At 34.6% G+C, this 15,290-nt stretch overlaps 1 protein-coding gene across 2 annotated transcripts in view; it reads left to right on the top strand.

The window, feature by feature from the left end:
• LOC106088290 (serine-rich adhesin for platelets) overlaps positions 1–15,290 on the top strand; it is a 130,853-nt gene that overhangs the window by 37,893 nt on the left and 77,670 nt on the right. For both annotated transcript variants that reach the window (XM_059362434.1, XM_059362433.1), the window contains exon 2: positions 14,380–15,004. In XM_059362434.1, coding sequence (XP_059218417.1) covers positions 14,447–15,004 — 558 coding nt within the window. In that variant the 5' untranslated portion in view covers positions 14,380–14,446. The remainder of the gene's footprint in view (positions 1–14,379; positions 15,005–15,290) is intronic.

The following is a 15,290-nucleotide window of genomic DNA, read 5'->3' as shown; positions in this document are numbered from 1 at the left end:
AGTGTTCTGTTATGACTTCCAACAACTGTACCAAGTATGGTCCAAATCGTTTTATAACTTTATATACCTCCCATATAAACCGATCTACCGATTTGACTTCTTGAGTCCGAACAAGCCGCAATTTTTGTCAGATTTGGCTGAAATTTTGCATGCGATGTTCCGTTACGACTTTCAACAACTGTGCCAAAATCGATTCAAGTCGGTCTATAACCTGATATAGCTCCCATATAAACCGGTCTCTCGATCATCCTTGTTCGATTCCTAGAAGCTTTGATTTTTGCTGGTTCAACAGAAGTTTGATATGTAGAATAAAATGCAGCAGAGATTAGCATGTCCGCCTAGAACGCTGAACGCCTGGGTTCGAATCCTGGCGAGACCATCAGAAAAATTTGCCTGCGGTGGTTTTCCCCTTTTAATGCTGGGAACATTTGTGAGGTACTATGCCTTGTAAAACTTCTCTCCAAAGAGGTGTCGCTCTGCGGCACACCATTCGGACTCGGCTATATGTGAGAAGTTTGCCCTTGTTCTTTAGTGGAATGTTCATGGGCAAAATTTGCATTTGCAATAAGTTTGGGATTCTACTTCCATATTCCTTTTCAGATTAATTGGTGTTTCTTAGGGTAAGGGAGAGGATCCGCCCCAAAGATACCTTACATTTTAGTGCTATATTGTTCCTATCGATCTACTTTTCGTTTTTTGGGGGAAAGGGGCGGTTGTCCTGAGATGTGGCTGCAAATTTTAATATCTGATTTGTGTTATTCTCTTAAGTACTTTTCATTGGAGTCTAATATTGTGCTAACCAGTCTTCGTGTTCTTTGGAAGAAAGCGGATCGTGTGGTTTTTAAGGTGGGACGTCCCTCCACACATTGATATTAGTTTCGGATTTTACTCCCAAATACTTTCCTTTTGAGTCTAATATTGTCCCGATCGGTCCATTTTTTAGTTTTCGTAGTATTTTTGTGCTAAGGGGCAGGGTCCGCCCCTAGTAATCTACCCGCAAATACGTATTAGTGAGGCTTTAGGAGGGAGGGGTAGTTTTTCTTAGACTTTATATTTTTGTTGCACTCACAAAAACCTTTTTTTTTGAGTCCCATATTGTTGTTGTCCGCCTTTGACGCCAAACTAATGCTGGCAATATTTGTGAGGTATCCTGCTAGGTTAAAGCTTCTCTACTACGCGGTGTCGCTATGCGGCACGCCATTCGGATTCGACATAAAAAAGAGGGCCCCTTATCATTGAGCTTAAGCTTTAATCGGATGGCTCTCATTGATATGAGAGAAGTATTCCCTGTTGCTCAATAAAATGTTCGTGAGCAATTTCGTATTTAAGGTGGGGCGTCCCCCCCAAGACCTAACCCCACATATGGATATTAGTTTCAAATTCTACACCCAAATATCTTTTTTATGAACCTAATATTGTCTCTAGGCATTAATTTTTCAGTTTGGGTGGTGTTGTTTGTGATAGAGGGGCGGATCCCCCTCTTTCGATAATACTTTCTGTGAAAATTTCAAGAAAATCCGTTCAAACGTTTTCGAGCCTATACCGAAGAAACAAAAAAAACACCTTGATATACATATATATAAAAATCAGATGAGGCCAACATGACGAGCCTGTATATAAAATTTGTTTCACAATTATTTCGAAAGGAACACAAGGCCTTTGTTATGGCATACGTGATCGAATGCGCTTTCGCTTTTAAGGTTAGACGTCCCCCTAAGACTTGACCCAACATATTGATATTAGTTCCGGATTCTACTTCCCAATACATTATTTTTGAGTTTAATATTAACCCGATCGGTCCACTTTTAAGTTTGCTCCTAGTATTCTGGTCACAAATGCGTATCTGTGGAGCTTTAGGAGGGAGGGGTAGTTTTTCTTAGACATAGCTGCAGTTTTTGATATCAGATTTTTGTTTTACTCACAAAAAAACCTTTCATTCGACTGTCATTTTGTTCTTATCAGCTAACTTTTCCGTTGGACAGAAGAGTTTCGGGGTTGTTTTTAAGCTGGGACGTCCCCACTAAGACTTGACCCAAATATTGATATTACTTCAAAATTGTACTCCCAAATTCCTTTCTTTTGAACCCAATATTGTGTCGATGAATTCATTTTTCAGTTTAGATTGTGTTGTTTCTGGTAGAGGGGCGCTCCCGGGGTTCTCCCGCTTTCGATATTACATTCTGTGAAAATTTCAAGAAAATCCGTTCAAACGTTTTCCAGCCAATAGCAAAGAAACAGAAAAAACTCCTTGACACTTTAATATTAGAATAAGATAAGGCCAACATATCGAGCCTGTACATAAAATTTGCTAAATTTGTTTCACTGTTATTTCGACAGCAACACAGGGGCCGAATTATGGCATACGTGATCGAGTGCGCTTTCGTATCGAATGAAATTTCGTCTCGTATTTAATGGATGACATGTCACTAGCATATACACTTTTATGTCAAAGTTTTTATAAATAATTATAGATTTAAACAATCGCGTTCCTAAATTTCAAAAATTCCCGTTCAACAAAGCGATTCATAATTCACAATGGAGAGATTTTGAACGATTTTACTCGTTCACGTATGCGGTAAATCAGCCCCTGGTTCAATAAAGGAATTCACAATAGAGAGTTTTCGAATGATTGTACTTGCTCACGCATGCAATAATTACACCACAGATTACCAGCCCATCATGCAAGTAAAACAATTATCGATTTTCAATTTTCGTAGTATATCGATAACTCGTGAGCAAACATGTCTAAACTCCCTTTAAAGTGTTATGTCAAACAATAAACTACCGTTATGATTTTATATGGTATGTTCTTTTGCGTTTTTATTACCTTTAACTACCATTACAGTTACTAGAAACCTTTATCTTGTCTTGCATACATTTTTTTTTTTGTATTGTGGTCTCTTTATGCAAATGTTTTATGTTTATTGATAACAAATAACAGCTAATGTAATTTGAGCTGCTTAAAACGATTTTAACAAATATTTCACACCGCTGTGTGAGAGCAATTAGACGGGGATGTTACTTTGTTTTTGTTCTTAGCGTCAATATGTTAAGTTTACTGCAACATTAACACTAGTCTCTGAGTTTCTCTTTCTCACTCTTTCTCTCACCTGCTTACTGTTTGTTTTCTTGAAATGCCTAATTGGTTGTTTGCTTTTTTAAAGGTGTCACATTACAAGACCTAATAATGTCATCTCATGCTTAAACGCAAACATAGCGGCGTACTAGGGTATAATCTTTGTGTTTTTTCTTTTGTCTATGTAAATATGTATGTTTGTATTGCTACATAAAGGCAGTCAATCGATGTTTGAGAATATCAATTAAGATGTTAACGTTTTGTTGTAACAATAGAATAGATAAAAAGACTTAAAGTTGAGCTGGGTAGTATTTCTAAGTTAGACCTCATGACCAATACTAACAAAACAAAAACCCTGTTTTCTTGTAGTACTATATACAGCAGTGCAGTGAAAGCTGTATACAAATCACAACTATTTAGAACAACAAATCACCCCCCAAAACACTACCATTCATATGTAATTCATTTAAATGCGAATATGTAAACAAGCTAGGCATCTATCTCTCTTCACCATAGGTGTTGTTTTTGTTTCTTATCAGCATCATCATAGTAATTCTGATGACGTGGCAACCTTAAACACAACGGTCATTGTGTGGTGTAGTTGACTCTCATTAAAGTTCACTCTCATCAAAGCTCCACAATGTTTGTTTGATTCATAGATTTATTTTTGGAATTATTTCAATGTATTAACCTCATTTTTACAATACATTGTTTGTTTGGCAGCCAGACAAAATAGCAGACTGATAAGGTGTACCCCCAAGCCAATAGAATAAAATCTGATTTAAATATCAACACCATGGGACTATTAAATGCCTCTATGTAAATGTCAATAAGAATTTGTTGCTGTTCGAATGCAGAGATAACGGGAGGGAGAGAGAGATTAGGGCCAGAACGATGTGTACAATGATGCATTTTTTTTAATGTAATCTAAGTGAAAAAGGGGTTATCGCTGCATGATCTTTCGAAATTAATAGGCAATGATTTTTATTTTTTGTTGTTAAAGTGTAAAAGTCTTGTGAAATAGAACATTATGATAAGTCAAATGAACCATCTATAAGGGAAGAAAGTCATGAAATTTTCTAAAAATTTAAGCAAGTAAAATCGTGCTCAGTTCTGCCGGGTCGAATCTTGGAATTCTACCACCATGGATTCTGCTAAAAACTTATACAAAATAAATTTAGTTCAACGGCATATTTTTTTCCTTTTTTATTCAAACCAGCAAAAATGAAAACTTTTTAGGAACCGAACAATGATGATCGAGAGACCAGTTTACATATATCAGATTATAGACTGATTTAGGCCATATTTGGCACAGTTGTTGGAAGTCGTTACAGAACACCTTATGCAAAATTTCAGCCAAATTGGACAAAAATTGCAGATTGTAAGGGCTCAAGAAGTCAAGTAGGGAGATCGGTTTATATGGGAGCTAAAACCGGTTTTAGGCTGATTTGTACCGCATAGGCAAAAACTAAGAGACTATAAAAGGTGGTCATGACAGATTTCCAAATGCATTTTTTATACTCATTTAAGAGTTCATATACATGTTCTATAACATCCCGCGAAAACGCACAAAAATATATGATAGAAGTTTTTTTTTTTAGTTGCATCCCTTGTCAAACCTTATGATAATTCCTCTAAACATGAACATTTACCACAATTCTCGCCGCTTGGAAATCCAAGCAATTGAATTATATGTAAGCTACTACATTCTAGTTCGCTAGAATTCATAGAGAGTTAGACACAGAAACAGTAACCCTAGCCCCAAATGGTGTTAAATTCAATTTAAATAAAATCTGTTATCTCAGCAAAAACAATACCAAAGCGAAATATGCACTCAAAAACAAAAATGTGGAACTCATATCCCTAGCGGAAATGTGCGGAAACCATAAAATAAATTAAAATTTGTGTAAAGGGGAGAAATAAGCTACCAGAAAATTTAAGCAAATAATGTTTGCCGTTAATGTTATACATTCAAGCATTTTGTATCACCCATCAGCAACAACAACGAAAAATTTTAATTATATTAAAAAATAACAACGACAGACAGGAGTTTTACTTTTGCAGAATATAACCCACCCACGTTTTGTGTACCTAGTACAGAAACTCCTATTCCTGTTTAGCCTTCATCATAGCCTAAGACAGACACAGCCACTTGATTTATGATTGCTCTGCAAAACTTCGGCAAAAATCATAAAAAACAACATAGCAAATATTCTGACAAGGGAGTTGGACTGATTTAAAAAATGGTAGAAAAAAATATATGGACATTTTTGCGCATTGCAAATAAAGTGTTCTTTTGTATATAAACCAAAAAAGGTGGTGGTATTAAATTTATATTTATTTTCTTGATAGATTTCTTGTCTTCGGTGATTTGAAGTGAAATTTGATGGGTTTTATATATGCTGAGCTCTGCCACATGCTTCAATATTTGGCAAAATCTATTTGCACAACGGTGGATCAGAATTGTTTGGTCAATTATCTTTGTTAAAATTTAATTTGAACAAAACTTCACATCCTCCTTTTTAATGATTTTTAAACAATTTTTTTAAACCATTTTTTGGTATCTTAAGAGCTTATTTAATTGACTATTCATGAAGCTATTTTTTACAACAAGTAGCAATACACAATTAAAGCTTTGACTTACTCAACGGAAATGTGTAGTTCTTCTATTGGCCGAAAATTAACTCTCACTAATTATTATCTTCTATTTTCTGCCAGAACAAGTCTTCATTGAATCCACAAACCCGTTAAAAACACAAAGTTAGCATTACTTAAATGCCGGCAATCAACATGGTTTAATGAACTTTAAGTCACTTTCTTGATCACCCTAACTAAATAAATACTCTCTCTCTCTCTCAAACTCTTTCTGCATCTATTGATACATATAAAGTTCTTAAACTACCATGAATGTCTGAAGATCAAGTATTCATCTCACTAAAAATAGAAAATCAAAACATTTTTGTTATTTTAATTTACTCTAAAAAGGCCTTTTACTGATTGTTAGGCCTTTTACTGATGTCTAACTGAAATTAACCTTTTTTTGCCATTAATTTGTTAAAATAGTCTTTTTTTAATATGAATAATTCTCATAACTCTTTTTATCTGTCAACATAAGGCTTTTAATTAACACCTCTTACCAAGCACTAACGGTACTTTCATTGAGGGCTACCATCATGTGAGAGTGTTGTTGTTGTGTGTGAGAGTAGCAGTAATGTGTATGTAGATAACCATGTGTTTCTCTTTAGTACGGCATTATCTTTGACAAACAGCTGTTTCATGTTCCACAGATGCTTATCTCAATACAATGCATACAAATATAACAAGTTTAACATTTCTTTTGTATTATTTCTTTAATTGTGCACAAAAGGAAATAAAATTCCGTTTTATTAGCCTTCGTGATGGCAGCAATAGTGTAGTGAAATTGCATGTAAATTTGGCATATCCTTCATGTTAATTGTTATTGTCGTGGAGAATCTAAACAAACTGATTGTTGTATTTGTTCCTTTTCAATTGTTACATACATACAAAATCAAACAATGTTACATATAACAGAAAAAGTAGTTCAATAAAACCAAAAAAAAAGAAGACCGCCAATAAGTAGGTATAAGGTACATCGTGATTGTGAGTGAAAAACTAGAACAACAATTTGTGATGGCATGTCAAAAGTTTATATTTAAATGCTGTTTGCTTTGAGTTTTATTGACATGGCAGGGCAGGTCTTGGAGAAATGGGGAAAAGTAAATCCAGAGAAGTTAATAATAAGGAAATTTCGTAATGCGAGAGAGAAAATTTGAATTTTTTTGGGAAGATTTGTCACAAATCGTTACATCAAGTAGATTGGGGCATTAGGAATATTGAACAAATTTTCAAAACATGAGAAAAAAGAAGGACAGTATCAGTTAGGATAAAATTTTCTAAACATTAAGTAGGCTGGGACAGTAGGAATTTGGGTAAAATTTTCAAAACATAACATCAAGTAGTTTTGGAGAGTAGGAACAGTTGGACAGGTTGGAACAGTAGGAATGAAGATAAAAATTTTCATTTCGCAGAATAAAGCAGTAGGAATTTAGATTCAATTTTCGACTATTAGTTCGATCACGCAACTTCATCCGCACTAAAAAGTGTAGGTTGGAACCATTGGAATCTTGATAAAAATGTAATTAAAATTCCAACTAGTCTGGGACTGTAGGTAGTTGGGTCAAATTTTCAAAACATAACACCAAGTAGTTTTGCACAGTAGGAACCAGGACCAAATTGAAGACAAAATTTTTCATTAGTAGGTTAAAGCAGTAGGAAATAAGATTAAATTTTCGAATATTAGTTCGATCATGCAACTTCATCCGCATTAAAAAGTGTAGGTTGGGACCGTAGGAATCTTGATAAACATTTTATTAAGTGAAACTGGGACAGTGAGAATTAGGGCCAAATTTTCAAAACATAATATCAAGTAGTTTTGGACAGTAGGAACTTCGACCAAATATTGAAAACGTAACTTCAAGTTGGTTGGGACAGTTGAAATGAGGATAAAATTTTTCAATTAGTAGGTTGAGACAGCAGGAATTTCGATTAAATTTTCGAATATAAGTTCGATCATGCAAGATAATCCTAATTAAAAAAAGTAGGTGAGGACCATTAGAATTATGAATCACATTTGAAGTAGATCGCAATAGAAGCAATTTTGATAAAAAATTTTAAAAAGAAGCTCAAGAAGGCCGGGGCTTTAGGAATTTGGGCCAAATTTTCAAAACTTTAGATTTATGCATGCCAGTTTAACTTCATACAAAAACAGTCAGTTTGGACTATAGGAATCTTGATAGGAATTTTCAAATTATTAGTTTAAGAAGACTGAGACAGTAGGAATGGGGATAAAATGTTCTAAATATAAATTCAAGTAGCTTAGGACATTAGAAATTCGGATCAAATTTTCAAAACTTTAGTTCGATTTATGTTATTTTTCTCCCTTAGAAAAAGTAATAGGTTGGGGCCGTTGGAATCTTGAAACAATTTTTCAAACTAATAATTCACACAGGCTAGTACACCAGGAGTTTGAATAGAATTTGGTAAATATTCTTTCAAATAGGTTAGGACAGTAGGAATTTGGATGAGATTTTCAAAACAAATAGGTTTTTGATATCCATTTTTCGGTTTTTAGGACTGAATACACTAATCGGTTTCTTGAAAATTGGCTATTTGCAGATTTTGATATATCAGTTCTTTTGTCAAGATTAAACGGTTTCTTACTAATAGTTCATTTCTAACCATATTTTTTGACAAATGTCGCTTTCATTTCGTTGAAAATGTATCTATTTCCTTGGGGTTGGCCATTAGAGTATGTCTCTTCTGAAAAATATATCAAAATTCAGTCCCTAAGTTCCTAATTAAATTTTTTTTTTTTTTTTTGGAAAATTTTTAATCAAAATTTTGCCTTAGAAAAAGATTTGATTTCATAAATTGCGAAATTTTGCTTAAAAATTGAAATTTTTTAAGCAAATTCGGTCCAAAGTTTCTTCCCAGAAACTGAAAAAAAGGATATGCCGATCGACTTTTGCCTTGATTCAAAGATTTACTTATGGAATTTTAAAAAAGTACACTTTTACAAAAAAACCGCTCTAACCAGTTTTATAAAAATCTCAAAAACCTAAACCGATTTTTTAAAAATGCTCTTTTTTGGAAGACGTTTAAATTTGACATATTTTTCATATCTTACACATTGCAACCTACTTTCAATTTCTGTGGAATTTTTACCGCCTTAATGGCCTTGCAAAAATGATATCAAATTATGCAAACAAATCGGAAATTCCCTGCATACATTTTCATGTGTGGATATGTATGCTAATAAACCATTTCAAATTCAAAATAACCTTGCAAAGGAATTTAACAAAACCCAGACATTTATGTGACTCGTATGCGCTACAACACCAAGTCGCGGTTTGCTGACAATGCCAAAATTTCCTCATACCCAGGGAAGTGTTGAAATTGGAAGAGCCATAAAATTTTTTGGTGCGCAAATTATTTCGCTGCGAGCCTTTGGTGGGAATATTGATTTAGTTTTGTTTTACATTTCCTTATACTGGCGGTATTTTTTCTTTCAGTTTCATTCAAATAACTTTCAATTTGATGCGGTTGTCAAAACTAGGGTGCATTGAGAACCGAATTTGTTTTTTGTTTTTTTTTTTGTTTTTTGTTTTTATCTTATTTCATGGCTTAAAAGGAAGTAAGAAATCAATTCTTTTTTATGATTTCTTTTGGCATAATAAAGGCGGATTGTTTTTTTTTTCATAGCATAGATTATACTATGAAGAAGGCAGGCATTTGAGGCATTTTTTAAGATTTGTTTCAATTTCAATTTTATTTGCGCTTTATTTTGTATTTTAAGTATTTTTGCAAATTTTGTATTTTTTTTTTGGAAAATTAAATAGGAAAAATTATTGATCTTATCTAGCAGAATTTCAAATTTTATAAAAGTTTTATATAAATGACGAATTTGAGTGGATTTGTTTTTCAAAAGACCATATTCCTCCTCATTTGACTGCAAAGAGTTTTAATATGTCGATAATGCTGTGTTGATCTTTTAATGGGTATTTATCTCCCTCACTGACATCTGCTTACAAATAAAGCCAGCTCCTACTATATTCCCAGCTTACTGTTTCTGATCAGGACATGCTTGGTTTTTTACATAAGCATTTTAAACATTAGAAACTTTCATAACGATATCAATCTATAACTGCTTCGCTTCTTTCCCCTCCTCTCATATTTTATATGAAAATCTGGTAAAGAGATATCACATTTCATGGCAATAAGAGACAAAGATTACAAAATGTTAATAATGCTGGTTTTTAAACCAACGGGACAATTTATTGCTCTCTTTCTCTCTTGCTCTATTCTGGTGAGAATAAAAACTGATAACACAGTTTACAGTTGTTACTGTATTACCACCTAGTTGTTACTGTATCACACTGTATTACCACCCAGCTGTTTCCGACTCTTAGAAGGGCGTTTGTTTGTACGCCAGTTGATATTGTTATAAAAACATCAACAAATGATTGCTCCCTTTCTACCCGTCACTCTCATTAGGAACATTTTCTTCATTCCTCAAAAAATCGCTGTAATGCCATGCCACGCATCAGTAAAAGTACAAAAGAAAAATAGCATAACAAATAGTGCCAAAAGAATCAACTGACCATCAAAAGGCAGACAAATCGTCCAAATGTGCATACAAATTAAGTTAAGAAAAGTGGGAGAGAGAGAGATGAACGCTAAACAAAAACAAGAATCCATATCAATTGTTGTGATCTCTTACGAAAATTTATGTACATTTTTTTTTTGAGGTATGTACATACGTGAATGAATGAATTCTACTCATACATATGCATGCGTGCAGCAATGTAAACATACTTTGATATGCGCATAAGAATATTGGGGTAGATCGCGCGGAGAAAAATTAAAGCGAATACGTCATAGGAGTGAAAAGTGAAGCTGAAAACTAAAACATATTTCAAAATATGCCTATTGAAGGTAATCGTTGTTTTGCTTGGTAACAAGTTTTGGTTAAACAAATGTACTGAGTGAGAGTGAGCCTATTATATTAGTATTCTCTGTAATACATGTGGGTAGGACAGCAGCTTTGGACCGTAGGAATCTTGATAAAACATTCATAGTAGTTTAAGTAGGTAGGGGCAGTAGGAATCCTAATCAAATGTTCAAAACATTCTTTCACGTAGGTTGGGACAGTAGGAATCATGGTTAAGTTTTCAAAACAGTTCTATTAATGTAGTTTGAAGCAGTAGGATTGATCGATTGATGTCACTTCTTAATTATATAGAAGAAGTAGATTAGGACATTAGTAATTTAGAGTAAAACTAAAAGCATTATTTCAAGTAGGTAAGGGCAATAAGATGTTTATCATGGCAATCCTGATGACAGATGTTCTTAATAAGCCTGCACTGGTAACTTGTCCAGAATTTCGTTGTCCTGGATAGATGTCACTTTCATATAAATTTCATTACACTGCCCTATGTACTGCTAAAGTAAAACACAGCTAATACCTAGACATATGTATGTGTATATAAGTATCTTTATCAAATATCCCTTTAGTAGGTTGGCACATTAAGAACTTCGACCAATTTTTCTAAAATTTACTTCAAGTAGATTGGGACAGTAGGAATCTTGATCAAATATTTGAAACTTTTTTTCAAGTAGATTGGCACAGTAGGAATCTTGATTCAATATTCAATACATTTTCTCAAGTAGGTTGGGACAGTAGGAATCTTCACACATTTTTTAGTTGTTAATTACATTATTCACATTAATCAGCTGCCACTCCACCCTTTTATACACGAATACATACATATATATATATATGTATAGATTTGTAGGACCATTTCATGGCATGATGTTGTTCCCATTTGTGTTCTTCTTGTTGCTCGCTCAGTTCGCTTGGGCTTAAAACCTTTAAAAATATTGTGTACAACTTAGTTTTTGTTTTGTTTCAACAACAAACAACCACATTTATATTCTTTTGGCTCAACAACGACTACCGGTCTTTTTTCACTTTAAACCGTAGGCAGTGACATAAAGCAAACGTTTTGGCGTTTTATTGCTTGATTTGTCATCTTCCTGTTTGATTTTTTCGCATCTTAAATGATTTTTTTTTTTTCGAGCTTTCAATTCGATTAGTGTTGAAATTCAGGTTGCCTTCTGCTACAATTCCACAAATGTGAAAACAATGATCGAAAGCAGAGCATGAAAATAATAGCGTGGCGACATTGATACAAAGAAAAGCGAAAACAATTTTGGGTTCTTTTGAAAACAACATTTAAATGTATCGATACACTTGCGGGGGCAGCCTTGTGATTCTTTTTCTGAAATGATCCCTGCAAACATTTTTAAGTGCCAAACAATCTTCCGCGAATCTTTTAGAAGAAGGTGACGATCGCGGACAAGGTCGTATAAGAGTCATAAACGATTTCCCTGTCTTCAAGAGTTGTGTCCTAAGACGCGGAAGAGTGTTCCGCGAATCTTCCATATGAGTTGCTAAGCAGTAAGTCAGAAGATTTTAGAATCGTGTAAGAATCTTGTGGGCGAGTAACAAATGAAGGTTTTTAAAGATAAATAAAATACTCTTCCATAAGAGTTGCGTATAACTCTTCTGGACGAGTAATAAATGAGTGTTTTAGAATATTTTTAATAAATATTATTCTAAAAGAGTTGTGCATTATACGCTTAGTAGATCTAAAAATACATATCAAGATTAGTAATTCACCTGAAACGTAACAGCTACAAAGAACCTTGTATTAGTCGTCATATAAGTATCAATCGCCATATATGCCAAGTGAGAACTCTGTTTGGTAATGTAGAAGAGCGAACATGGCTTAGAATGTCCTGACGATCAAGAATTTATATATTGGGTTGCCCAAAAAGTAATTGTGGATATTTTAAAAGAAAGTAAATGCATTTTTAATAAAACTTAGAATGAACTTTAATGAAATATACTTTTTTTACACTTTTTTCTAAAGCAAGCTAAAAGTAACAGCTGATAACTGACAGAAGAAAGAAAGCAATTACAGAGTCACAAGCTGTGAAAAAATTTGTCAACGCCGACTAAATAAAAAATCCGCAATTACTTTTTGGGCAACCCAATACATTATGGAGTCGCAGACTAATATTTGGAGATCTTACAAATGAAATGACTATACTCCCTAACTATAATGATGGGTATAAAAACCCCTAACCTTAAAATGTCCTGTGTTATGCATAATTTTTACATAGCCCTCAGCTGAACTGTCTGCCAACTCATCTTTGCTTTATTTGTTGTTCTTGCTCCTCTCTTGGTTTAAGTGTAACTAGAATATGATACATTCCGGTAGCGTGATTATTTCCATGGGGGTTTACTTCTTTTCAGCATATTCGCGTTAAGTAATTCAATGAACCAAGCACAAAGACAAACGCTGGCATTGTGTGGTAGCCAGGAAGACTAACCAAAAAAAAAACTCCTTTCCGCCCCTTCACTTGTTTAGTTGTTGCAAAATTGAAATCGATCGTTTTTTTTGTTGTTGCTGTCGAGGACAGGGTACAAAATAAGGTGAAATTTAATCCATCAAATAATTCGCTGTTTTGCAATCAGCCAGAACCGCTAACCGCCACTGGTCTGCTCCATTTTCAATGCAATTGGTAATTGAATACCGAAGGACACAACGCGAAATTCCTTGAACTCTTTAGAATACCTACTCGCTCGCTCGCCCATATGCATGTGAACTTGGGCTACTCTGCCAAGTAGCAAGTATGTAGCAAATAAGGGGTATACCCTATGTATGAAGTACTTGGTATGGAGGACGGAGGACATAAAATCGCGAAAAGCAATTAAAACAAGAGCACAGATAATGAAAAAGAACGGAATAAAAAGGAATGAGTAAACAAGAATTTGAGAACCTTATGTAAGCCGCAGTGTTAATAAGGGCATAACAAATAATGCACTGAAAACAAACTTGTCTAGATTTTAGGATTTCTCTATAAAAGTTTCAGCTAAATAATAAAAGGTCCGTTATTCATGTCCTAGTAAGAAACCTGAGTGCCGCCGAGAAATGCATCTTATAGAAACCAATTATTTAGCGGAGGCCACCGTAGCGCAGAGGTTAGCATGTCCGTCTTTGACAATGAACGCCTGGATTCGTAACCTGGCGAGAACATCAGGAAAAAATTTTCAAAGGTGGTTATGCCGGTGACATTTGTGAGGTACTTTGCCATGTAAAAAATTCTCCCCAAATAGGTGTCGCTCTGCGGCACGCCGTTCGGACTCTTCTACAAAAAGGAGGCCCCTTATCATTGAGCTTAAACTTGAATCGGACACCACTCAGTGACATGTGAGAAGCTTGCCCCAGTTCCTTAATGGAATGCTCATTGGCAAATCTGCAGAAACCATTTATGCAGCTGTAATACTGACAAATATCGCCAGCATAAGCGTGGAGATCATTGCAGTGAAAAAAATTGGAAACTCTCGTCGTATATCGAGTAAGGCGTACAGCTCTATATGGAAACTTGATAACCTATACACATTATGATAGCCCAATAATTTGTGATTATACCAGTCCCACTTTTAGGACAAAAACTTAAAATTGTTGTATCTTCTTTCAATGTTGTTATAATTGATAAAGCCGGACAATATCCTGCAATGGAATCTCAATAATCGATAATTGTATATAAGAAAAATATGTTTTTCTTTATTTTCCCCTTTTATAAACTGTAATCAAAGTTTTATACTTAATACCCATCACTTATAGCACTTCCTTTCTTTCTTCTATTTTCAGTTAAGGTTTGTTAAGTTTTTCTCAACACCTGCCACATTAGAAGTTGCAAATAATAAAAACAAAAACTATGGCAGCCTCTGTGACACCGACATTATGTAGAACTCCTAAAACACCAGTCTCAGCAATAGAAGCTTCCTCAAACAATGCTACAGCAGCAAAAGACAACGATAACATTTGCCATAATGACAACAGCGATAAGAAGAGCTGCAGCAGTAATAACAACAACACCGCCCAAAAGACTACTTTAAATTCCCAAGAATTATGTCGCAGTTGTGGCAAGACCAGTGAAGATTTATATGAACTCTACCATCATCCACAATACAATCATGCCACCACAGCTTTGCCACAATCGAGAAATGATGAGACAATGCCTTCACCATTTACCACATCATCAACCACCTGTTATGGTAGCAGGACAGATAAAGAATTGTCTGTGGCTGCGGCTGCGGCGGCGGCGTCATTAACATCAAATTCCTTAACCTCAAATGCCTGCCCTTCCAACACCACCAATGTGACTACCACTGCTGCGACATTTGATAGTGTTGCTGCGACCGCAAAAGCGACAGCCAAGGGTCAGAGCAATATGGAAAATATTCTACAAGAAATGCAAATTTGGCATTTACAGGTGAGTGTTGTTTACCTTTCCCCAGACATATTGTTAGGTGTTTTTTTCTTCTTCTTTGCTATAATTTATGCAGAATGTTAACACGTTTAAATATCTTAAGTGAGATAGGAGTATGTAATTCCATATTCAAATGGTTAAGAGGAAAATAAATTATATGAACTTCCGTTAATCGTTTTTTAGTTGAACTGGTGATCACTATTTGTGTCTTACTTAAGCCTTAAAGGTTTTAGATGGTAGCTTCTAATGAGTGAAAAGGTTTCTAGCTCCTAGCTAGACGACTATTATG

Source organism: Stomoxys calcitrans, chromosome 2 (assembly GCF_963082655.1).
Source record: "Stomoxys calcitrans chromosome 2, idStoCalc2.1, whole genome shotgun sequence".
Classification (NCBI taxonomy): domain Eukaryota; kingdom Metazoa; phylum Arthropoda; class Insecta; order Diptera; family Muscidae; genus Stomoxys; species Stomoxys calcitrans.
The sequence above is the reverse complement of the archived record's forward strand: the minus strand, read 5'-3'. Positions and strand labels throughout refer to the sequence as shown.